General features: G+C 42.3%; 1 protein-coding gene across 1 annotated transcript; it reads right to left on the minus strand.

Annotated features, from left to right (window-relative positions):
• Positions 1 to 9,371: 9,371 nt before the first annotated feature.
• Positions 9,372 to 23,846, minus strand: ntmt2 (N-terminal Xaa-Pro-Lys N-methyltransferase). Its single transcript, XM_070831559.1, has 4 exons — positions 23,496 to 23,846; positions 18,371 to 18,543; positions 14,212 to 14,464; positions 9,372 to 12,544 (listed from the first exon to the last, which is right to left on the minus strand). Exons 1-4 carry the CDS (start codon positions 23,692 to 23,694, stop codon positions 12,288 to 12,290), a joined length of 882 nt encoding a protein of 293 aa, XP_070687660.1. The 5' UTR covers positions 23,695 to 23,846; the 3' UTR covers positions 9,372 to 12,287.
• Positions 23,847 to 27,430: the final 3,584 nt, after the last annotated feature.

Raw genomic sequence — 27,430 nt, forward strand, 5'->3', positions numbered from 1 at the left:
CAAGGTGGCCGATAACAGATAAACAGGAGAGTGTGAGTGGATTAAGTGAATGAAGTGATTCACTTTATATCTTTTTAAGATACTGTTGTAAATAAGGCAGATTTTTATGACCATGATTGTCGTCTTTAACCAGTTAGTTCTTTTAAACCATGACGACGAAGGTTCCCTAAACTTAACCAAGCAGTGTTTCTACACCAAACCAAACCTTGGCCATAAAGGTGGCAGATCAGAAAAACTGTTGAATATGAATTATATCGTCATGTCTGTCATGTGTAACAGAGTTCAGAGCGCTCTGATAAACATTTGGGTCATTTGGTCGTTCCAGCTCGCCAGCTTTTGTTCTGGAGCTTTCAAAAAATATTACAATTTCTTCCTCTGAAATCCACTGAATCCAACTTTTTTTGCTAGATGTTGATTGCACAGTAATAATGGTTATAGAATAATGACAATCCTCTCTTTCATTTTTCAGGGTACGACCTGAAGAAGTGCATCAACCATTGTGCAGCCAGACCAGGGTTAGGGTTAGGGTTGGGTTAGGCTTCAAACCATAAGGCTCTGATATATTATCAGCTTATGAAGCTGTTAGGACACATATTTTAGCAAACACTGAGCTGTTAACACGTGAAAAGTTTAACTAAAACACAAGAATCCAAAAAAACAGACGGTACAAAGGGAAATATGGCTCAAGGCTCAAAACACTGGGAGTGGACTGGACTAGATGGAGAAGATGAACCGGCTCAGGACAAAGAGAGACGTGGACTTTAAACACAGGTAAGTGAACACAGGCAGGAAGTGAAGCTACCAAACAAGAGGGAAACTACAAAGTAAAACAGGAAGTCACATGACAACACAACTAAACTAAATAAAACAACTTAACATAGCTCTCTTGTTGCTCTGTTTTTGGTCTCCACCACCTCCTCGGGGAAATATCTGGCTTTTTAGCTGCAAGATCAGTGGAGTCAAACTCATTTTAGTTCACATGCAGCCCAGTTTGTTAAAATCACAGCGTAATAACCTTTAAATAACGACAACTCCACATTTTTCCCTTTTTGTTTTAGTGCAAAAAAAGTACAAATACATCCTGAAAATGTTCACATTTAATGAACAACCTGAAATTTCTTAAGAAAAATAAGTGCAATTTCAATTATATCGTGTCTCAGTTTATCATTTACACATTACAGATCACAGCGTATCTACAAAGGCACAAAACATCCAGTCACAGCTGAACAATACAGCGTTTTACACAGCAGTTAATGTCTTCTGTAATTTTTACACTTTGCACCGTCGTCCCGCCGGCTGCTCTCGCTGTGAGCGCTTGCCGTTTGCCGCTGAAGGGTTTATCAGAGCTTGTTTGACGTAAACGAAGAATTCTCTGAGAGGGTCCCCAGTTCACCGTCGTTTCATGTGTTCAAAGTTTGATTTGCTGGTGGTTGTATTTTATGATGACTACACCTTAACCGTGCTGCAGCTGCAATGCAGGGATATTATGGGAATAATTGATTTAAAAAAAAATTGGCAGTAAGTATTCAAAAATGTTGCCAATGATTGTAATGACTGTAGTTCACATAACTGTCCAATTACAGCAGTTGGCCAGTGGGCTGCACACACACCAGGCTCCACAAAATGAAATTGAATAATAAACTGTTGGCATCAAACCACAACTTATTATGAAGGCCGAACCCCCATCGGCAGAAATGAGCTCTGCCTCCCAAGATCAAGAGACAGGAAATACCTGCCGCCGAAGGGCCGACTCTCTCAGGTCCCAGCAGATTTACTGGAGCAGCTAATGGCTCCAGCAGCGGGGCCTGTTTCTCTGCCCTCCCTCACATGAATACATCACATCACACTCAGGCCGAACACACACACATCAGACACACACACACGCATGTATTTCATGCTTAAAAAGTAGTTTTACTATCAATACTAGACTGGCACAACATCAGATTATAGAGTAGAAGTGCTGTGGTTTCAGATTCATGAGTTTGAAGGTTTATCAGGCGGTTTATTATACTCTATTCTTGTATATTTGATAAAATCACTTCTCTGTTATTTAATCTTTTGTTATGACGGCTACAAGGTTAACAGTAGAAATACACACTTCATGCAGCAAAGTCATTCATCTGCACATTTGCATGTATTCGACCGGCCAGCTGACTTCATTTGAGCAGGAAAGGATGACTCTGTGTTTTCTTCATAACCCTCTAAATCCACCCTTCTTTGATACCTAGTCGGTGCTAACAGCTGGCTGTTTGGGACCCGGCTACGTCCAGGAACTAAACGTTTTTAGCAGCTGCAGGAACACCGATCACACCAGGCGTCTTATTCCCTCTAAGATGTCCAAGTTTTGCAGGAGTTTGCAGCTACGTCACTCGTAGCTCATCTTTTATGTGTCATTAATTAAGTTAAACTGGAACTATTACGACATTTTCACTCAGTATAGAGTTGGTTGGATCTTCATGGCAGAAAATATCATGCACAGATTTTCAGAATATTCAAAAATGAAAAATACACATTGACTCAGCTACACATTCAGTTTCCTGGTCTCTCTTTCTTCTTCTCTTCTTGAATATACTGTAGGAAGTGTGAGTGTGAGCTGCACCCAGCATGTGTGACATTTAATCACCACACAGTGTAGACGGCTCCTGTCAAGTGTCAATCAATCAATCTTTATTGATATAGAGCGCCAGTTCATAACAGTGTTATCTGAAGACTCTTTACATAAAGAGCAGAAGACCTTTAATGAAGAAAGAGACCATTCAGGAATTCAACATGAAGGATTCAAGAATCCCCACATGAGAAAACATCAGATATTATATTAGGCAACAGTGGAAGGAAGAACTCCCCTTTAACGGGAAGAACTCTCCTTTAACGGGAAGAACTCCCCTTTAACAGGAAGAACTCCCCTTTAACGGGAAAAACTTCCTTATATAGCTGAGAACAGGAATATGACTAATATTGATCAACATGGTAACAGTGAAAAACATGACAAAACCTGTGAAGTGAAGCACCTCTCTAGTCCGACACCACATTCATATTCACCCATTCACACACGGCTCTGATTCAGTGTCTCGCCCAGCGACACTTCGGAACCAGGGATCAAACCCCCTCTACCTCTGAGCCACAACCAAATACTGCATAGGATTAAAGAGTGAAAGATGCACATAGTGTAAACATTTATCTTTATCATAATAACTTCTGTGTAAATGATAATTAGTGTTATTAATGTTGTTGTCTTGCTATCTTGTCCGCTGCCTTTGTTGCTGCTGTGACATGTAAATTTCCCCGATGGGGGATCAATAAAGTCCATCTTATCTTATAAGATGTGCGTGTGGTGAGGCCAAGAGCAAGTGTGGACAGACCCTGTCAGACATTAAAGTTAAACCCTATCTGCAGAGTTAGGGGGGGGGGATAATAATAAGACAGAGCGTCCAGCCGTCAGATAAACGCAGTGGAGAATAAAGAGTAGAGTTTTCCTCTGGATTTAAAGGAATTAAAGCAGAATGTCTGGAAATATCCAAGTACCAGAACCATTAAACTGCAACTACAGAGTTAGTTTCCACCTCTGATGCTCAGTCATTCAACACACACACACACACACACACACACTTGACTCCCCACACACACTTTGACTCCCTGTAGACACACAACACGCTCCAAACCTCCGAGCCTCCGCCCCGGCTCTCTGCTCTGACTCACGTAGGAAAAAAAGATTTAATCATGGGAGTAAATTGGCGCGGTGGAAAAATGATTCGTCGGGGCATAATGTGCATGTGCGAGCCATTTCGACTCATTACGCCGTGATCTGAAAGGTTATGGAATTGAAACCAGCACGATGGGGACGGAGCTTCCAAGGGCACCGAGAGCGCCGGGGCCCCGAGAGCGGCTCCACATGTTGTCAGACGACACGCTGCCATGGCAACGCCGAGGGTGGGGGGGCGGCGGCGTGGATTGTGGGTAAATCTAATTGGGTGGCTTCGCTCTCAAACCTCACTCAGAGCAATGAAATGAGGTGTTTGTTGTACCAAATTATGCCGAGTTAATGTATACACTTGCACTTACCACACGCTCACACACGGATGCCATCATCCGCTGTGTTTGTTTCCAGCTGTGCATCATTCAAGCCTTTGTTGTCGGGGAGCAAAGCCTGTTTGTTTACAGGAGAACTTATATCACACGGCCAAAAGTATGTGGGTTATTGCACAGCTGATCATGTGATGTGAACACATGGGCGTTAACGCGCCGCCATTACAGCCTCTCATACTCATCGACTTTGGAACAAATCCTCCAAACACAGCAAAGTGCTCTGCTTGTTTTCTGATCCTGCTGCGCTGAGGAATAAATCTGATTTTATGATGTGGCATCGCTATCGTTAAGGTTTAGGCACAAAAGGCACTTTGTTAAGTTTAGGAAAACGATAATTTGTGGGTTAGAATAAGTGCTTTGTTAAGGGTAGAGGAGCTCCGTTACAACAACAACCACATGGTTTAGGTTCCGTAGAATAAACAGGTTTAGGTTGAGTTATTCTAACTGATGTAACTTTCCTAACGTCAGTTCAGTAACTCATGTAGGGGAGAGATGAGATGTGATATTAATGCTTCCATTAGAATATGTATATATCACTGTGTATCTGAGATCAACAGCTTTCAAAATATGGCTTTAAAAGAAAAAGCAGGTGGTCTCGTTGGGGGCTAAACTTTCCCCTGATGCCCTCATGGGAGTAAACTGTGCCATCGATTAGCTCATGTTGAACTAAACTAAATATTCCCACCTCATGACGCCTGATGCTCGTTTCCTGAGTGAATGTAATCATGCTGAACAACACTTTGGTGCTTTTATTTTGAAAGTGTAAGTGGATATTGTTTGTCAGCAAGCTTTATTTTGAAAGTGAAGCTAGACGTACCGTATTTTTTTTATTGCTAACTTGACTTGCAGAATGAGATGGTGTTGTTTTGAGGCTTTGACCTTAAATGACGAGTGAATTGTTGTTAACGTTACACAAGATCAGGAAAGTAATGAGGTAAGGAAGGTAAGGAAGGAAAGAAGGAAGGAAGGAAGGAAGGAACATGTTTATCTCATGTTATATTATGTCTTCCAACAAAAGAGTTGTTGTTGTACACAAAATTGTTGGTGTTTGTGTTGTGTAATTTAGTTGGAAGACACACACACACACACACACCAGTCTTTCTCAGTGTGTAGGCCTCAGGGTCTGGCCCTGCACATATAGCCAAGAACACACCGACCCTGCACTGCTCCATCATAGTCACGGTGAATCACACACACACACACACACACACACACACACACACACACACCAGATGGGAAGAAATTCCTGGTTTTTTTGTTGTTGTGAGCAATGCTTTCCGTCAAACGCTGCTCAGCAGGAAGGTCATTTTTGGGAAGAGGAATGATTCCTCCTCTGAGTATGGCACAGTTTCTCGGGGTATATTAAGCTGGAGGAGGATCTGCTGTATGTGCTGTGAGGTTGTCAGGATGTCGTCATTTGTCATCCTTTGTTTGGCTCGGAGCTTAAACCCCTTACAGTCAGCAGCACCTGACCTGGGCTCCAAACCCGCAATGCCGGATGAAATATGACATGTTCGGTGCCGGGCCCAGGAAAACTCTGTGTAACTAATCCCTGCCCTCTGAGCGGAGGAGAGCTGAGTGGGGCAAAAACACACCCGCAGACCCTCGACGGCATGCTGGGAGAGTTAAAACCCTGAATGGGAAGCCAAAGGAAAAGCAGCCCAAAACTCATCAGGTCCAGTGTTTTTTTCTGCGACATGATTTACTATGAGAACTGAGGATGAAGAGGAGGCACATTCCTCTGGTATGGATTCTCCCAGGGAATGGAGGTTAGGCTCGCTCCTCTCCCCGTCTCGTTGAGAGCGCCCCGGCTCCAGAGACCGACTGAGGTTTCTCTGGACTGCAGATTCCACAAACACTCGGTCTGTTTCGGGATGAAAGCTCAGGCTGTGTGAAGTCTCTGGAAAACGACCCCTCTGCTGCTTCCTTCGCATGAGGGTGGGAGCTAACAGACCAACAGGCCGAAGCTCTGTCAGCGACCCCTACAGGCTGCAGAGAAAACTAGATTTCTGTTGTTCTGGAGCTTCACACAGAACAACGATCATTTAGGTCACATGGTGCACAGAGACCTGGTTGCCGCATCTGCTTGATGCTTTGAGCGAAAGCACAGGTACCAAGTTCTTACTGTATATTCACATTTGAGTGTCCTAAACTGGAGCACAAGATTCTCCTCAGTAATTTAGGAGTGTGTTATAACCCTGATCTCCTATCACGGCTCCAGACTGCATGAAGAAGTGAACTAGCCGATGCTTAACCGGCTTCAACCTGCATTCTTTCTAATGGCTGGCTTCCGTCAATCGTTCCTTCCATCAATCGCTCGTCGCCGTGGGCCTGCACACCTCCCACTGAGACTACTACTGTTATTAGTCAGCGCAGGCTGCTCTGATTGGTCAGCACCCTGATGAGGCCCCACCCACCAACTCCCACGTCAGTTCTGCCGTCTCCAAAGGAGAAACATGTTAGCAGAGCAACATGCTAACGCTGAACAAGGTCGTAAGATCTACAGATCCCTGCATGTGACATAGAGATTTATTTATTTATTTATTAGAAGTCAACCAGGGGTAACTTGTTTTCATCAAGGAAACAATCACTGGCAGCAGTTGTAAAATAAGATTTGGTTCAGAATAATTCAAATTTATACATATTTATTCTGAAATATTGATTATAATTTCATTTGGCTTGTGTTTTCAGTGTACTCATTCCATAAGATGGTGCCGTACCAACATGCTTTGACAGTGAGATCACTATTTTGAATTTTCCCCTCACCTAAAAAACTTTGTGGCTCTATAAAAACTAGGCTGCAGATAACTTCCATGCAAAATAACTTAAGTGTGAAATTTTCCACACATGAACATTTTAACAATACAGAAAAAATATGAATAATAAATAAGAATATATATATATATTAAAAAATATAAATAAAAATTAGGACATGATACAAATGTGAATGCATAATTGTACTAAACTACCTGGTGTGTGTTCACCTGAACTACTTTACAAACAGGAACTCAGCTCCTTGACTGGAATCCACATCAGAACAATGGAAACAATAACAAATGACTTTTCTTCAGTCATGAATATCTCCTGCTCCCTGAATGTAAATGTCTTCAGTCCGGTCGAGCGTGCTGCAGACAACTCAAACTCGGAGATGTCAATAGTCGTTCACGTGAAGGCAGCGTAGATAACTCCTCCTCATGGGGCACACAGGTGACACATGAAGGCAACGCGGGCAATTTGCATATAAGAACGGCTCAAAAGACTCGACTCGTTGGCGAACGTCACATCTCTAGTGTGACATCACAAGCGGGGCCAAAACCAAACGGAGCGTTTTTGCATATATTTACTGAAAGATGGAGCAGGAGAGAAAGAGAGAGGTGTTTTCTCATGGCGTGAGGGGGTTTAGACACATATTGACGCTAAAAAGACATTAAAAAGGAGCATTTTGTATAATATGTCTCCTTTACTATAGTTAAGGTTTGTTTTTTTGTGGAAGAAGCGAGTGACGCAGCGCGAATGAAGAAAATCAGGTAAATTCACACGTCGCACGTGCGGGAAATGTTCAGTTTGATTGCAAAATTCACCTGGCAGAGAGCTCCAGTTTCCTGCAGAGACAGCGTCAGTGAACGCATCCTGGAGGGGAGATCAGCTCAGATCAGACAGAGAATCAAACATGGAGCAGCCCAGTCAGCTGCCTGCTAAATACTGAAAATGTAACACGAATAAACAGAAATGATCTGGTCTGTATCGCGTTTGGTGGAAAGAGTAGTAGTAGTAAAACGTGGCCTTGAGATATAAAGTTTTATTCTTTCTGTTCCCACTCCAGGGCTCCACACTCACTAAATGAAACACACAGAAACATACTCTCAGCGTCGCACAGCAGACTGAAATGTCTAATATGACTCACGTCCAATAAGAGCAGACTCCTTCCTGATGCAGCGATGACACCTGCAAACTACTGGGCTGTTATTTTTGGAGTTGTCGTGACTTTTGGAGGTGTTTGTGTTGAAGTTCTGCGTTGTGAAACACCGACACATGCACCATGTGTGCGACGGCTCCGAGATGAACCAAATGAAGTATTTGTTTCGACAGTTTCCTTGTACAGTTAGAGGTCTTTAAGTCGGAGTGTTCCCAGCAGCGTCGGGGCGATGACACCTGCCCCGAACGCTGTACTGGTCACTGCATCCCCCTGTGGTCTCCATCTTCCTCCTGTCTCTGCGAGCTGTCTGAGATCGACTCTGTCTGGAAGCAGGCCCGAAGCTCTGCTCTGCGGACGTGACTGGACAAATTAGTGTTACTGCAGCTAATGTATTCAAACTGCTGCCGAGCGGCTGCAGAGGACATTGAGAAGTATTAGAAACGATAGCCTCGACTGTCAGCGACGCTAACCACTCCTGAAAAGGTGACAGCACATTTGGCTGCTATTTGCTGGGGGAGAGGAAAGAAAAAAAAATACCTACAAGTTTAACTTTGGGCCATTCTGATCTTTAATTCATACGGGATGTGGAAAATGTGTTTGGTATATTCACATCTCAAAAGAGTCATTCTGACGAGAGAAACATGCAGCGGAGATCCTCTCACGCCATCGCGCCTTCAGCACTTTGATGATTTTGTACTTTCTCAGTGCCAGTCCACTCATTGACAAACTATCCTTTCATGAAAAGCTCAGGGAGGAACAGCTCCGCACCGCTCCCGTCGAGCGCTTACGCACGCAAATGCTGAATATTTGAGGCGACTCCTGGATGTGTTTTATGCAGACAACATGTGACAGGCTTGAAACGAAGCCAGGGCAGATATGAAAGCAGGCAGTGTCTGTCAAAACCAGGAAATAATCAGCTCCCCCATCTACCTCAGGGGCCCATCTGAAAGTCATTAACCCAAAACAATGTGCTGCTTCTACTGTTAGTCTGAAAAAAATAATAACAGTAATAATACTTAGGGGAATTACCATAACGATTTGAGAGGATCTCAATTATCTGGTGTGTTTTGAGCCCACTCTGGTCACTGTCGGGGGTGTGGACGGGCGTTACTGTAGGAATATTTTGAGAAAATTGCTCAGCATTCATGCCTCAGCCTTGATTATAATAGCCACCAGTGATTCCTCATTTCTAACCCCATTAGCTTTAGTTTGGAGCATGGGATGAAAAGCATTATATATGAAAAGAGCATTCAAAACTCATCAAACTACATCCTGAGATCTGCTTTTTTTATTTCTGACCAACAGCTTCAGCTAATTTGACATCAAGATGAAGTGACACTGAAGTATAATAACTGCACAGAGGAGATCAATATAAAAATGTCATGTTTATTAATCTGCAATGTTACAAGCAACAGTAGAAAACACATTTGTACATGAACACTAAATCAATATTTACACCTGAGCAGCCGGCACTGAAGGAACATTATTTCTACTGCAGGCTGTGCTGAGCGGTGACACCAATAGATAAACGTCTGGATTTCCATTTAATTCTGCTCTAAAGTTCGAAGTTTGACTTTTATTTGACAAATAATAGTTTAAAAAAAAACAATTAAACAACATGAAAAGCTGATATGAAGCAGTGGTACACAAAATATCTCATTCAAATATTCCCACGCATATTCGTTAGTGATAAAAACAGAATAATATAATATATATATATAATAATACTTTTAAAGGTGCCAGTACTTTTACTTTTAATACATTTTGCCAATAATGTTTCGTGTGCTTTTCCCACCGCTGCTTCGACCAGGCTGACACCCACCCGGAGGGGGCGTCTAGTGTAAATGCATTCAGTATTGTTGAGGAAATAAATCAGCCCAACAAGTTGAAAAGTCACCTGCGTTTCAGTCTTTGTCCACTCAGTGTAGATGGACACAGTATTACAACCAAAAGAATCCCACCAAAAGCATTTTACCTGCACACAAGGTGAATTATTACCCTTTAACCCTTTCCACTCAGAGTGAAGCCAAGATGGCCGACAGACAGACAGAAACACCAAGTTGCTCCTTTCTTTCTGTTCAAACCTTCTAGAAAAAGAGACCCTTACAGGTAAGAAACATACGGGGACATCAAGCAACATCTAAGGAGTCATGCAACTGCTAAATTTTCTAATGTAAAAGTATTGATTTTTATTATTATGATTAATCACATGTCCACTGAAGTGTACGTCATGCATCAGGAGCTAGATTTCAACTACTGGACATCGGGTTGAAAAAAAAAAAGTTCAAATCTTGTTTTTCATGCCTAAAGAAGAATAAAAATCATAATTCATTCATGAAAGGGTTAAATACTGAAATCTTAATCCGTGGAGTTTATATATTGTCAAACTTTCCTGGACGCTAGAAATGTTTCTTTTTTGCACATGCACACATGTTTAGCTAAATTATGTTTATGTTTAGTTTTAAATGCTCTTTTTCTTCAGTACTTCTACTTTATATATTTATTGTGGCTCAAACTGAGACCTGAGAGCGAAATTTCGTACCATCTCATGTGTAAATGTGTGCTGGTGTGACAATAAAGTTCCTTGAATCCTTGAATCCTTGTTTTGTGTGTGACGTTGTCCTGATGTAAATCTGTGCGCTGACCCTGGAGCTTCTGATCACCACTTTCTTACCACCAATAATGCAACTCAACCGCGGGACAGTCCAGTCAGAGGCTGAGGCTGGTGGGGGTGGGGGTGTTACGCCGGTAGTCATGGAAGAATTTGTAACCTAAAAGAATACAAAGGCTCCTTTTGGGGATTATTTAGTGGTGCATTCTCTGCACTACATGCCCGACGTATGTGCTGTCGTTTAAATCATTAAATCATCATTAAATCCTACCTCAGATGGTACACATCCCTAAGTTGCACACTTTTTTGCACTATTCATTTTGCACAGTTTTAGATCTGTTATATTTCTTTTCACATGCTGCCTTCCTAATTGCCCTTGTTGTTGTCCTTTTTCTGAATGCTCCCTTCCGGGGAAGCAGATTTTGGTGTTTTTTACACCAGATGCCCTTCCTGACGCAACCCTCGCCCATTTTTGGTAGCCGGGACTGGGAGGGAGTCAAACCCGGGTTCCCCAGGCCAATGGCATGCACAACTACACACTGCGCTACCAGCTGGGTCCTTCCTAATTGCCCTTATTGCCTTTTATTTATTTTGTCTTTATTTTACTTTACTATTTATACTAATTATATATTTTATTTTGACTTTTTATATAGGCATTCATTGCAGGCAGCAATAAAAGAATGTCATTGTGCACGGAAACATGTTTCTGTAATGTACATATGACAATAAATACTTTGAATCTTAATCATTATGTCACTTCCTGTGAGCCTCCTCATTAGACGAGGTGCGTAACCGTGGAAACCAAAACGCCGAGTTAATTTAAAAAGCATTAGCCTGGCAAAGTCAAACGTATTACTTGAATTAAAGTGTTATTGACGTTACTCCAGAGCCACCACATTGTTGTTGGTGTCACTACTGCATTGCATTGTGGGATATTTATGTGATACTGGCAAACCAAAGCAGTTAGCAAAATAAAATGACTCAAGAAAGAACCAGCGATGGGCTCAGCCAATATATTCGTCCAGTCGTCCAACCTGAGTTTACAGGTGGTGCTTCTGTCTCTTTCAGGAGACGTTTGCATGACTGAGATCTGATCACAATGTGTGAAAGCAAAGGCCTGCGATCAGACGTCATCACCTGCGATGTAATTCTGCCGTTGCATGTTGAATTTAGTCAAAAGACGGAGACAAATCACTCGCTCAGAGTTGACGCTAAATCTGAATCCACATGTTATTCCGATGATTTTCGTGGTTCAAACAGGAACAAGCTTCCTCCTCAGTGACACTCCAGAGACCAGGCCAGGGGCAGCAGGGGGGGCTGGTCTAACTTTGATGCCATCTAGATACAAACCCCGGAGGTGGTCGGCTGACAGTAAATTACAGTTTGCCTTTGGGGACGTCCAGAGTGCTTCTCTAGATGTTTAATGTCCACATAAAAGTTTTATTTCATTTCAGAGTTTAGCAGAAGAAGAACCATAAAGCCATAAAAACGCCCATCCAGGATTTATCTCCCGGTGACAGTGGGGAATATTTCTCGCTTCATTGTTGTAGTTTTCAGACTTGATCACGAATTTAGACTAAAACAAAAGCGGATTAACATGTGAGTTCAGCTTTAGGTCGGATTTTTCCTCTTTCGTTTTTGGACAATCTGAATCTTTTACCAGCAGCAGCGTCGCCTCTATCTCATTGCAATCATCCAGACGGGCATGATGATCTCAGGGAAACCTTCCTGCTTCGTAATCTCCAGGATCTCCAGGCCGGCCTTGGCGATGATGACCTTCATGATGTCCAGGTGGCGGCTGATGCTGCTGTCGATGGGGTCCAGCTTGCAGCCCTGCCGCGCCATATTGTCCTTCATGATGATGACGCCGTTTGGACGCAGACTCTTCTTACAGCGAAACAGGAAGTTCATCAGGTCCTTGTCTGTCAGGTGGCCTGAGGAGAAGAGATGAGTAAGGAATGAAAAGAGAAAAACCAACCAATCACAAGTGAGATACCTGCTCGGCCAGATGGAAACTTAGCACGAAAAGGAGAAAGATCATCTTCTCAATCAAGCAAACAAGACAAGAGGTTCTTGTCCGCAGCTCCTCCAGGAGGATCTCAAGGTGTTTCCAGCCCTCATGGGACATATCATCCTTCCCATTGGACGGCACTTCTACAGGGAGGCTTCCAGGAGGCTCCCTGATTGGATAACGGTAGGAAGCTAATTTTATCCACTACATCAGTGTTTGAGGCACTATCTGAATCTGTTGGTCAGAGGTGAGGGTTGGAACATGGATCAGCTGGTGAATTCCTCATCACAACAGCCGGGTGTGTTGCCCACATCAGTGCCGACCTCCCTGTTGGTCTCATGTTCCCCCATTGTAAGTCCTTTATTTTGGGCAGCTCCCAACCTGGACTTTGAACAATCGATAATGTCCAAATTATACTAGAAAGATCCCTGAGGTTAATGATGGGAGAGGAAGGGTGGAGGTGGTGAGTGAGCATCCAACTCTTTGTTCTTCAGACCAAAGTTTGTGTTTTTTGCTTTTAATGTCGCCATAAGATTCACCTAACCTCAACCAAGTGAATTTTGTCATGACCACCATTTTCCCCAGACATACAGAGATAAATGACTATCAAACTTTTTTTATTCTTAAAGCTAGACCTTGTTTTGTTTCATTTTTGGCATCTAAATGACTGGTAGGCAAAAAAACTTTTAGAATTGGTCCAGTACGTCGCCAGCAGCGTAACTGCACCTGATCACAGTAGGTCCACTAAAAGAGCTTGTTTGATCCACTGACAGGCTCAGAGTGTTATTCTAAGTGTGTGACAGCATCATGGAAAGGATCCCTACACAGAGAGAGACCTGGAAGATCCTTTTGGTTTAACCGCAAACAGCCGTTATATCGCTCTCTGCACACACACCAGACTACATTCATAAAAACAGCGATTTTACCCCACAGAACATGGGAATTATGACTTAATTTGTTAGCTTGTTTGTGTTATTATGTGTTACATCAATACTGTATTAGATCCAAACTAACCCTTTGAAACACCAAATTCAAACAATAACAAAAAGCAAACTAAATGATGGAGGCAGCGGTAGACCAGCAGCTCTCTGTGCTCTGCAAGATAAAATGAGTATTTTTGTCAATAGAGTCTGGTGGTTTTGAACAGAGCAATACAATGTAGTACGTCTAAAAGAGCTTATTTGATCCACTGACAGGCTCAGAGTGTTATTCTAAGTGTGTGACAGCATCATGGAAAGGATCCCTACAGAGAGAGACCTGGAAGATCCTTTTGGTTTAACCACAAACAGCACACACACCAGACTACATTCACTAAAACAGGGATTTTAGAGAACAGGACACAGGAGCTGCTGGTCTGCTGCTGCCTCCATCAGTTAGTTAATTTGTGTTATTGTGTGATTTGGGTGTTTTAAAGGTTAGTTCAGAACATAAAGAGTGTTTCATCTCTGCCAGTTGATATGATCTTGTGCCCGATAGTCATTTTGAACCCAAAATATGTAAAAATTAAAAATGGCGCCCTGGTTTTGGACCACCTCAGTTCTCCTTTAAATGTAATTTAGTTTTACTGAATCATTATTTAAATATACTTACATGCCACCCACTGCATCCAGATGACGTCGTACTTGTTCTTTGGAGGCGTGAACTCTTGCAGGTTGTAACAGTAGTAGGTCTCGATGCGGTCAGCGTCATCGCCAAGGTACTCCTCGTGCGCATGCAGCAGGAAGTGCTCCATCATGTCCGCCATCTCCATTTTCTCAAACACAGGAAGGAGGACGCCTTTGCTCACACGGCCGATCCCGCAGCCACAGTCCAGGGCACAGTGCGTACCGGCCTTACCAGGACCCTGGTAAGAAAGGATAAATCATGATTGTTGCAGAAATCCTTATTGGGACGTTTATCTGGACGACAAAGGCAGTAAAATACCTCAATTGAAGATCGTTTGTAGTAAAACTGAGGGGACCATAAAAAGAAGAGCTGGATTTATGCTTCACAGAAAACAAAATGTCAGTTTCCCTGCAGCATGTTATTACCATATCTATAAGTCACAGAGGAGTCTATTCTTTTCTCCCTGCGTTGCCAGATGTCAGGCCTCTGCACCTCAAACGCACCGACAGCACAAACAAGTAGACTCCAGTTCCTCAGGGCAACAAAACTCTGAACTTTACCACGAGGGAACAGAGAGTCACCTCACTTGGTTTTTCTTCCTTTTCATTTGGTATTCTGACCTCACTCCAACCCCTCGGCATCAGGGGCCCCGGTGTGTGATTGTATGAAAGATGGGGCCCCGAGGAGCTCCGTGCTCGTTACACCAGGCTTCCAGTGAATTACTGCCATATTGCTCCGTGCCTATGTACCTCATATTAATCTGGATGTATTCTAAATCTTTTCCTACCACACTTGTTTTTAATGGAGATGTAGGGTTTAAACGGGAGCTGTTCGCCGCCGGGGAGGAGATCTCGAAAACTGGACGATGTGAAGCTGAGCAAACCTTTGCAGAAGAGCCGGCGGAGGAGTTTAGTTTATTGTTCAGGCTTCTTTGCTTTTAAGTGAGGAGTTAAAAGTGAGTTTCTGGACGTTAGTTGCCCTGAAACGAACGCCAACACGCCAAATTGACGCAAAAATCACCAACTTTAGCTCTTTAAGGGTTTCAGTCACTCTGCACCACACACAGGCACATGGTGCGGTGACCTGGTGAGCGTTTGGACTTGATTATGTAATGCTGTGCAACATCTCAAAGGACCGCGTCATTGTGCTGGTATGCTGTCCCACTGTCACACAAGGCTGTGAGGATTGATTAAAGGAAAAGTCCGCTGTTTTTCAGCCCAAACTTTGCCGCATTATGATGCTCCAGTACTTCATATTCATGCACAGCTCAACCACACTGGTTGGTAAATATTTAATATCCCTCTGCAGCAGTGTTGGTATGTATACAATGATTATCATACTGGAAGGATTTTTCATGATTTAGCCCCTTGTACAATGTGCAATCAATAATTCATAAAACCACCATGTAGGGTCCAATCACGTCACTGCTCAGATCAGACGTCTGCTGTCGCCACTCTCAGTTTCCTATAAACTCTTTGTGGCTGTGTTTCACAGCCTTTGTTTGGTTTGAGTCTGGTTTGATTATCTTCAAGTTCTGTGGTACCAAAATGTTTCCTGTGAGCTCTTTGCGAACACATTAGGATGCAGAGTTTGGAGCCCGCATCGCCATCGCAGCTAAATTTGATGGATGTTTTTTGCGAACTGCTGCACAGTTTGTGTTATTGTGCGTCACACAAATAGTGTGTTGGAGCCAAACCAACCCTTTAAAACACAAAAGTCACACAATAACGCAAACAAAGTAAGAAATCAATGCAGCAGCAGACTCATTTTCTGTGAGCTAAAATCCCTGTTTTAGTGAATGTAGTCTGGTGTGTGTGTGCAGAGAGCGATATAACGGTTGTTTGTGGTCCGTCAGTGGATCAAACAAGCACTTTTAGTGAACGTACTACATTATATTGCTCTGTTCAAAACCACCGGACTCTATTGACAAAAATACTAATTTTATCTTGCAGAGCACAGAGAGCTGCTGGTCTACCGCTGCCTCCATCATTTAGTTTGCTTTTTGTTATTGTTTGAATTTGGTGTTTCAAAGGGTTAGTTTGGATCTAATACAGTATTGATGTAACACATAATAACACAAACAAGCTAACGAATTAAGTCATAATTCCCATCTTCTGTTCTCTAAAATCCCTGTTTTAGTGAATGTAGTCTGGTGTGTGTGCTGTTTGTGGTTAAACCAAAAGGATCTTCCAGGTCTCTCTCTGTAGGGATCCTTTCCATGATGCTGTCACACACTTAGAATAACACTCTGTGGATCAAACAAGCTCTTTTAGTGGACCTACTGTGATCAGGTGCAGTTGTCCCAAAGGATCACGTTGCAGCCATTGCAGCCCGTTTGGTGTCTGCTGGCTGAGGTGATCTACTGGACCAGTTCCAACACTTTTACTACCTACCAGTCACTCAGACACCAGGATAATTTAAAGAATAAGGCTGTGGCTTAAAAATACCAAGTAGTCCAGACCTTCAAAACACATAATAAATCTCCTTTCAGAAAACAAATTCTATCAAACAGAATGACTGACAGTCCGGGTTTCTCTCAGGTTTTACTGAGTTTATTTGTGTTTCTATGAATTTATTTTCTTTGCTTTATAGTGTCATAAAATCCTGTTCCTATCCAGTTTTTCCCTGCCATAAAAAGCCTGTTTTATCCTATTTGGAGCTGAAATTATTAGTCAATTATTCAATTTCTCAGCTGAGAAAAATGATTGAATCATTTACAAAGCAAACAGTTTCTGATTCAGGATTGTCAAATGTTATAATTAGCAGTTTTATTACTGTGAATAATGAAAATAGAGAGTAAGCTTCAGCCCTAAATGTGTTTTAAATGATGTAAAGTTGTGTAATCTTGTAGTGTAATCCAGTTTTATGACATTTTCTGACATCTGTATGTTTTAACTACACTTTATATATAAAAGCTCAATTAGGGACAAGAGCTGATGCAACTCATCAAGCTTTGTGTTGGAAATATATTGAATTACACATAGCTTTTAGCCTGTGATGGTCTCACTGTAGCACTGCAGCGCTGAGAATAGAAAATCATTTGACACGTTCGGTGCACTAACTGAGCTCCGTTAAATCGAGGCGTGTTTTGTTTACACTCGCACCAGAGCAGAAGCAGCCACTTAGCCACCTGCAGCTCCCTTAAAGCATCCAGTCTTAGCAGTTTATAATTAGAGCTCCTGTAAAACTGATCCTCTAAATAACCCGGTCTCTGGGCCAAACCCATTCTCCTGAATTGGCACTTGGACTCACACAAGGATCATGTGAACACACACACCAACACGTACAAAAAATAAATAAAAAGACGGATTTAAAATGAAAATAATGATGCTGTATTTTAAGGGAAAGGTTTGATTTGACTTGACTTTGGTGGTTGGTTCTGTCCAAGAGCCAAAATCTACCAACCAGCACCTGAAACCTCACCAATTAATGATTTTCTGCTTGTTGAGTTCGTACAAAACCTGCACAAACACGCCGCTTTGCCTTTTTATGGGGCGTTAGGCACTGGACTACTTCTTGGTCTGAACCAGTAACTTCCTGGAGCCTCTGTGCAGTCTGGTCCTGGCACTTAACTCCTGTTGGGTGATGCTGGTATAGGTGGAAGCCAAGCTAGTCAATCGTCTCATTTAACTCTCAGCAAGGACGCCAATTAGCTTATTTCCCAAGATGTCAAACTTTTCCTTTGAAATTAATGTAATGAAACTGTAGCTCAAAAAAAAAAGGCCTCAAATGGTCTCATCCGTCTCCAATGTGAACAAACTAGAGCCAGTAAAACATGACTGTAGTACAAAGTGATTAACAGCTGTTGGCTCAGTTTGGGTTAGCTGTATGAGTGTTTATGGGGCTGACATCAAGTCTGCGCTACTATTAGAAACTGCGCCGAGGCCTCGTCCCACATGAAACAAGATGGAATCCTTTTTACTCAGTCAGACGGTGAATTCCTCACCTAAAATAGACCCTGACATGTATATTCAGAGATAGCTGCAGCAGTGTAAATCGATCCGCTGGTGGACAGTAGTCAAAGCTGCAGTGAAGGACGGAGACACAGCAGAGCTGCTCAGATGTTACCGGATCGGCTTCCCAGATCTGGTCGAGCCTCTGATTTGTGGTGAACTTGAATCTGAGTTGGGATCTCGTGACTCACCACAAACCTCTTCAGAAACTCCCGGGAACCCTCCAGATCGACGTTGCATATCTCCACAAAATCCCCCAGCATGCCCTCCTCCGAGGCCGGGACGTCCTCGTAGAACTTCTGAGCTCTGTAGTAGAACTGTTTCTCTCCCTTGATGTACTCGCAGGTGACCGGAAACAGCTTCACTGTTCGGGGAGACATGCAGAGGACAGAGTAAAGTTGGCTCAGTGCACCAAACCATAACCTAACCTGAACCTTAGTGGAATTAAATATATAGAAGGTATTGAATTAATAATGATGCAGATGCTTGCAGGTTTGACTTCTTCTTTTGAATTCTAGGCCTTATATCACATAGATATTCATGCTGTGTTGGAAAAAGAATGATGTTAATGACTTGCTTGTGCCTCACAGGACTGAATTTGTACACATGTTTATGTAGTAAAACACCACAGTCATGTTTTAACATCAGTCCAAAGCAGAAGAGTTCAGGCCTTCAAAAAAAACACAATAGAAATGACCAATTTCTATCCAACAAAAACGACCGACAGTCTGTGAATCTCTCAGTTTTTTACTGATTCTGTCTGCATGTCTGTGAATTTGTTGTCTTGGCTTCATGGCATCATAAAGAGTTTTGGGGTTTTGTTTTGTTTGTTTTGTTTAGTCAGTGAGAGGAAGGTCTAACAACATTTTTGAAAGTCCTAAATACCCTTTTGGGGAAACGTAAGTTAGTAAGTAAAGTTTATTTAGTACAGAACTTTTCACAGAACAAAGTCACAAAGTGCTTCACAGGAGTAAAATAAAAATCTGTATATGATAAATTCATTAATAAGATCATAAAAACGATCAGCCATAAGAAGGAACAGATCTAAAACACACCATCAAGAAATGTGTTTTCAGCTGCTTGTAATCAGAATCAGCACAGATCTATAGGACAGTAGGAAACAGTTTTTAGTGGAGTGCGAAGGAGTGCAGGGCTTTAAAGGTAAAGACAAGAACCTTAAGATGAATCCTGAAGTGTAAGGAGGAAAGTAAGAGTCTTGGTACTGATTGGAGTTACATTTAAAAAGGCCTGTGATGTGTTTTATCCTGACAAGATGGTTGTGAAGGTTACAGAAACTTTAGGTGTGTCGTGTCTAACTTTAGTGGATTGTGATGTATCAGGTATGGAGTTAGTCCGCAGATGTTTTGGCTAAAAATGAGACCAAACTTTTCCATGAATGTCAGTTTTTGAGCCACAAATATGGCGCCGTGAGCGAGCTGAATACCAGGGCTGGTACTGCACTGGAGGGCTGAGCGTGGAGGGAAACACTGTGCACAATCTGAAAGGAAATGTAGAGCGATGACTTGATCACCAGAGGACTATAAATAAGGACGTGCCCTGCTGCTCTTACACTCTGCTCAGCTGTCACATGGTGTAAGATAACCCGCCGCTTGACTCATCTCCAGAGTCTCAGGCTTTTTAGCTTCCCAATTAGCGAAAAGTTCCTGTAACATCGCCCCTCCGAAGCCAAAACCACAAGAGTTCTCGGTCATGCTTTAGTTATGTGCTGTACTACAGGACTCCTCCCGATGCCAACGACTTACTGTGACATTAAGAAATCTTAACAACTGGCCCTTGAAACCATCCCAGCCTGTCACTGCCTCAGTTCTGCTGAGCTGAAACAAATCCTGCAGAATGAACGCAACATTTCCGAAGGCTTAGATGACATGTTCCTGGCGTGGAGGGTGGGGGTCATGATGGGGTAATGTCCGTGCGCTTGTCAAGGATCTCAGCAGCAACATTTAGAGGACAGGGGGTGGGGGGGGGTGTACTTCTAGCTGGACTCCCTCCTCCATGCTAGAAACATCAGCAGCAGGCAGGGAGCCTCGAGCTGCACCTGGAAGTCACGCCGACAAAACAAGGTGTCGAAACTACGGTGGCCGGGAGGTGCAAAACAATTTTACAATACGAGAAACACTTTTACAAAGCTGGAGACAAATTTACATTTGAGAAAACAAATTTACAAGACGTGAAACACTTTTACAAACGCCGAGACAAATTTACAAGTAACTTTTTCAACCAGAAAGGGAATGTACCGACTGTCGAGTTGAACCGGAAGTGATAAGGAGTTCATGGCGACCCACGATGGACGGCAGTCAAGAGGTCTTTTGCCCGTTTTGTGGCGAACATGTGAGCCGATTAACGCGGTACATTCCCTTTCCAGTTGAAAAAGTTACTTGTAAATTTGTCTCGGCGTTTGTAAAAGTGTTTCACGTCTTGTAAATTTGTTTTCTCAAATGTAAATTTGTCTCAGGACTTGTAAATGTGTTATGGCAATGTCATTTTGTTTTCTGATTTGTAAAAATGTTTTCTAAAATGTTAATTTGTCTCCAGCTTTGTAAAAGTGTTTCTCGTATTGTAAAATTGTTTTGCACCTCCCGGCCACCGTACGAAACAGAGGATTCACGCCACGACGAGCGCTCACGTCATTCTTGCGGATTTTGTCACGACATTAGGTTTGACCGGGGCGCCTAAAGGTGGTGGTTACGTGTCATGTGACCCCATTAGGAGGGCGTTCAGAGGAGGAGTAAGTATAGAAAGAGGACAGTGTGATGAGGGAAGCGCCACCATGTTCTTCTATCTGACAGCCTCAGAGCGGCCCGGCTACCTTTGACCTCCATCCTGTTTATTTCCGATGTTTCAGGCCTACATCTAAACCTGCCCAGCTACTGTACAGTAGATCTATTCTAGGTGTTCTCTATTAAGACATAAAACAGACAAAATAGTCCGCTCGTAATCCGCCCCGTCCGTCCGTCCGTCCATGTATCTCTGACTGACATGAGTTAGTGCTTTCATGCCCGACATGCCGTGCCGTTAATGGGCCTCGTATCAAGTTAGTGGTAAGAAAATAAGGCGTCTTTGTGCCAGAACGGCCAACATGTGAGGATCTCCGGTTTCTGCAGCCTGTGCTCTCATGGCGGCCGAGCGCACACACACACACACACACACACACACACACACACACACACACACACACCCCGACTTCAAACTCAACATCTTCTGCAATGAAGAGCAGCTTAGAGAGCCTGAAATGGGCTTGTTGGTTCACTGGATTCTTCCTGGTGCAAACAAAGTCTAAAGAATTTATAATAAACAAATTCAACTCAGCACACCACAATCTTCCACTGAAAAGCTGAAAAGCAGTTTGTTTAGTTCATAGTTTAACATTTTGGGTAAAACCCTTCATTGCTAGCGTAGCTTCTAGCTTAGCGTAAAGATTGGAAGCAGAGTGAAACCTTTAAAGCTTCCTGCTGGATGTCTGCACAGTGTGTGAGTCTGCATGACCGTCAGTGGAGCAGCTTCATACTTACACTTAGTTTTATTCTTATCTTTCATATCTTATATTTATCTGCATCAGATCCTGTTGTTCTCATTGCTTTGTTTCATCGTGCATTATTATTTTTCACTTGTTTTAATCTGCCTGTTTTTATTAATTCTCTTGTTCTTCACTTATTGTAAAGAACTTTGAGCGACGCAGTCTGAACAAGAGGTGCTATATAAGTAATCTATCTATCTATCTATCTATCTATCTATCTATCTATCTATCTATCTATCTATCTATCTATCTATCTATCTATCTATCTATCTGTCTATCTAAATTGACACGACTGTGTTTTATCATTTATTGAACGTTAAAACAGTAAGAGGAAGATTTTGCTTATATATATATTTATATATTTATATATATAAATGCTGGTGATGAGGTTACATTTACTTGTCCTGTGAAGAATTAGTAAATTCTAAAGAGAGAAACTGTGTACAGTATTAAAGTAGGACAGACAGAGGAAAGTGTAATAATCTTACATGTAGATTTAAAATCCACTCTAAGGAAGATCCATTCTGGCTTCGTCTTGATAAGATACTTTGTCTTTGAGTTATTTTAGATACAAGAAAAACATCTGTTAAAAAAAAAAGGTTTGATGAGCGTCCTTGTTCAGTGACAGTGGGACAGATTTGTTTGTTTTAAGAACAAGCATCCTTAGAAATAGAAACTTTGGCCTTAAATTTGACATTTTTGCAGCGTATATATGCATAAAGTTGTCATTATTAGGCTTTTATTTATTAGTAACAGTCACAGTGGAGGCTGTCTCTGATCAATATCACTCAGATACTTCAATTAATGCTCACCAAGTGCTCGTATTAACACACACACACACGTGCTTCCACTTGTTCCTTCAACCCAAATGCGTCCACGTGTATTTACATTTTAAAGCCATGACGGCAGCTACGTTTCCTCTATTTTTGGACTTAATAACAAAGGCAGATAAACTCCGAGAGGGTTGGACACAATCTCATCAAACCTCCAACAGCTTTTGGTGTCAGAGTGTGAAAAACAAGCCTGTGGGAATTTAAAATACTTGATTTCTGTTTATTTTAATGTAAGATCAAATTACCCCAAAGCTCCTAAATACTCTACACTGTTTTATTCCTGCTTACTGCTGACAGCTTTTCCGAAGTCCATCGTGTCTTTTAGATGTTTCACAATATGGAAATCAGCCTTCAGGCAGGTGATCAATCACTGCAAACATCAGGTGTGATTTTCTCAGTCACTGTGGCATTAATATGTGTGAGATTCTGCACAGAGCTCAGTTATTGTTTTTGTTTTTAATCGTTTCAGCTCGGTTTTTAATGCTTGTTTAGTTTGTTTTTTTTATTGTGGTCTGGGGGTTATTAGTCAGGGGCAGAAGTACAACAGGTGCACCAACATTTACCCAAACGGGCAAAGACTCAAACTAAAGTCTGCACACGTTCACGTCAGTTAGTTAGATTTTGTTTTAAAGTCTAGTTTTGTTGTTTTTTGTTTCAGTTAATTAACATTTTTAGTTTATTCATAGTTTACTATAATAGCACTGCCTCTGATCAGTATATGCTTTCACATGCTGATGTTTGCTGGGCTGCAGGTTTAAAACATGAGCATCAAGTATTCTCAGGAAAAAAAAAAAGAAATCAACAGAACTGATTTGTGCTCAGACAAAACATGCAAAGCCGCCAGCGTGCTTCTGCAGCTTCGACTAATCCTCAGTGGAGTCAGGGGTCGAGAAAAGGTTGTAAATCTCGAACTGTGAGACTGAGCTGAGCTTGGACCCTTCTTCTTACCCAGAGGAATCTTCTCCACCAGGTACAGGTAGCTGGCAAAGAACTCGTTCCTCAGCGTGTGGTGCAGGTGGAAGGACATGCTGTGGCGACACATGGTGTCATCGGTCTCTTTCCAGCGGTCCCTGAACGCCTGGTGAGCGGCTTTGTACTCGAAGCTGTTCGATGAGCTGCCGCCGTTGTCTTCAAGTGAAATCTCCATTTCGGCTGAACGTGTGGCCTCGTGCTGTGGCACCTCACCGAGCCGTGCTGGTGTCCTGAAGCTGTCTGACTGAGCGGTGACCAAAAGAAAAAGAACACCCCGGTGGTTGTGGCGCCCGTTTGGGACTGTGTTTCTCCAGCTGCTGCTATATCTGTCTAGCTGAGTGTTCAGCACGTCTGTGACAGCGTTAAAGTGATCGGCAGAGATCTTTTTCACGGGGCGGCGCTCGGGACGTCCCGCCAGACTTACAGATCACCTGCTCGTGGACTCTGAATTTGGCGGAGTGAGAGAGGGGGAGGCTGTAAATTCCAACCGGGTCCATACGTCCGACCTCGGGGCCTGGCAGCCGTCTGATGTGGGCCTAAAATTAGCAGCATCTTCTCGTGTTTGTATACATGGCTCCTGTTTTGTTCTGGCACAGCTCGGCACACATCAGAGAACCGTTTAGGTTTACCACAAGTCACCGATTTCTCTTAAAACACAAAAACCAAATGTGTGGGATTTTCTGTTCTCTCTTGTATAGAGACAATGTAGAATGAACTTAACATGTGCACAAGTTTTTCCTCAAGAGGATATTAAAAGACTGACACCTTCCAAAACAAGACCAAGTCCCAAGTCAAGTCACAAGTCGAGTCACAAGTCCCAAGTCAAGTTTGAGTCAAGATCAACAGGTCGCAAGTCAAGACTAAACCACTTCCAAGTCAAGGCTCAAGTAAAGACCCAAAAGTCTCAAATCAAGTTCAAGTCAAGACCAACAAGTCCCAAGTCAAGACTAATAAGTCCCAAGGAAAAGGCCAACAAGTCCGAATGTCAGGGCCAACAAGTTCCAAGTCAAGTTTGAGTCAAGACCAACACCTTCCAAGACAAGTCCAAGTCCCAAGTCCTAAGTCAAGACTAATAAATCCTATGGCCCTGCATGCCAGGGCCAACAAGTTCCAAGTCCTAAATTATGGCAAGCAAGTCCCAAGTCAAGTTTGAGTCAAGGCCAACAGGTCCCAAATCAAGACCAACAAGTTTCAGATCAAGACTAAACCACTTCCAAGTCAAGTCACAAGTCCTAAATTTGAGTCAAGACTAACCATTTGCAAGTCAAGACCAACATGTCTCAAGTCAAGACTAATAAGTCCCAAGTAAAGGCCAACAAGTTCCAAGTCAAGACCATTAACTTCCAAGACAAGACCAAGTCCCAAGTCAAGTCACAAGTCCCAAGTTTGAGTCAAGACTAACCGTTTCCAAGTCAAGGACACTATGTCTCAAGTCAAGACTAGCAAGTCCCAAGTCAAAACCATTAACTCCCAAGACAAGACCAAGTCCCAAGTGAAGGCCAAGAAAACCAAAGTCAATCAAGTCAGGGCCAACAAGTTCCTTGTCTTAAATTATGGCGAGCAAGTCTCAGGTCACATCCAAGTCTTAAACTTTGTCAGTATCCACCCTTCACCTGATTCAAACAGGGTAAAACTTGAGAAGTAATGATTTAATATAAGATAAGAGTGATTCATACATCTGACTTCAAATATGAAACTGGATTTTAAACTCAAAGTTTAGTTTTAGTCTTTACGTCTGAATGTGACAATCAGTCACGAGAAGTTTAGTTCGGTGTGATCTGGTTAAACGACTCTCTGGGTTTTCAAAAGATCTTCAGGGTTTTATCTTTCAGGGAAATAGATGCTTGGCTCAGACTAAAATATAATCATAGCACATGAGAGGCATGACTTTTATTATAGTTTATATTATGTTGACACTCAGTTATGTTATCTCTACTCTCCTCTGCACACCAGCTCTGAGTGTGTCCGGCTGACTGACCTCTTTAGGTTGACACCTTGAAATGTGACCTCGGGATGAGTTACAGTAGTTCTGTGATTTATGGAGCTGTAAGCTGTTCCCTTTCTTGGCTTAAAGAGGTGTTCTGCGCTGGTCTTTTCATAAAACTGCGCTGGTCTATGCAGGAGAAGGACACAAATATTCTTGAAATTGGCGCTTTTGTGAGAAAACAGAGACAGGGGGCTGTGATAGTCAGTTTTGCTTCAAAAGGTAGAAAACCTACAACAACCAGAATGCATTGCTCCGCTATCCTCGCTTCCTCACTTCCTGCATACGCTTTAATTCCTCCACACTGTGCTCTATATTCAAACTGTTGTCTTACAGCGGGCAGACAGAAAACGAGGAAGTACAATCTGTAGTAAGGACAGACATTAAGACGTGCATCCCTAAATCTGCATGCAAATCTTATACTGTCAAACTAAAACAAGTGATCTATATGTGTTAATAATAATCCAGTTACCGCCGTATGTGTTTGACCCCTAACATAAATGATATTCTGATATATCCATCACGAGCCTCAGGTTAAATTTAGAGCGGTGACATCAGCTGTCACAAAGGTGAGGATTGACGGGCGCTCACACATGCAGATACTCTCTGCAGAGAAGATCCACCATGTTACAGTATTAATGACACACGCTTGTCTTTTATCTGTCGCTTGATTAACTAGAACTGCTGTGGAGTTCATATGAGAAGTTGTTGTCTCAGACGTGTCATTTCATTAAAACAAGTATATTTCTGTTAGATACTCATATTATTTTTTAGTAAAATCTTGAAAAATGTGATCACATTGTTTTGGAAACAAGCTTTTGTCTTGTTTTAGGGACACAAAACCTGTCAGAATGAATAAGACGGAGGTTTTAAAGGCGTTTTTTTGCAACTTCCTCAGGTTTAAACACTTTTCCTGGTGAAAATCTCAACATAAAAACCTGGAATGGACACTAATATATACAATAATACATACATATATTAGAAGACACTATGCTTGCCTCCCTTCTGGTTTTATCTCATCTATAAAACTGCATTGATTGTGTCATTGCTGTTTTGTATTATTTACCTGCTCTGTTCATGTCCTATTCTGCACTGGTTTTATCAGCTAATTTAACTTCTGGCCAAGAAACAAACAGTTAAAATTATGTTTTTGATTTGACTAAACTGAAGCTCTCTCTCGCTTCACTCTCCTCAAAGCCACCAGACTCCACTGAGAAAAACAGTGATTTTACTTATCAGTACGTGCGAGTTGCTGATCTACCGCTACCTCGATCTGTTAGCTTGTTTGTGCTGTTGCAGGACTTTGGGGTCTTAATTGCTTAGTTCTGATCCAAATTAATGTGTTAGTTCATTGATCAAGGCAGCAGTCGACCGGCAACTCTGATATTCTGCAGAGTAAAATTACTGTTTTTGTTAAAGGAGTCTGGCGGCTTTCAGGAGAGCAAATGCCCTCATTCCTCCTTGGAAAAGTCTGTCTAACACTTAAACTGATGTTGATTATCCACAACTATCCTTTTAAGCTAAACAAGTCATACAAATTTAAAGAGAATCCTCTCGTAGGACTGAACACACAGCACGTCGTATAAATAGAAAAGAAAGTTAAAGCCAGTATCAGGTTGCATGATGAGCAGTGAGACAAACCCCACGTCCTTTTTTTTACCTGACTTCAGGTCATGTTCAGAGTTATCTAACCCGGACTCCAGACCATCCATCACACCTGCAGATACATACCTTTCTAAAAGAGGAAGAACTGTTCGATGCTCGTAGTAACACTGAAGAGGAGTCTCCAGCCTGTACTGTGACAGGAATATCAGTCACACGCTGAGCATTTTATGTACTTTGAGGAAACAAAAAGCACAAGTGAAGGAATGCAAAATTTATTACGAGGGAGTGCAAAAAAATTTCATGGAAAGCATTCCCACCGTGA

The sequence above is a fragment of the Pempheris klunzingeri genome, chromosome 6 (genome assembly GCF_042242105.1).
Source record: "Pempheris klunzingeri isolate RE-2024b chromosome 6, fPemKlu1.hap1, whole genome shotgun sequence".
Classification (NCBI taxonomy): domain Eukaryota; kingdom Metazoa; phylum Chordata; class Actinopteri; order Acropomatiformes; family Pempheridae; genus Pempheris; species Pempheris klunzingeri.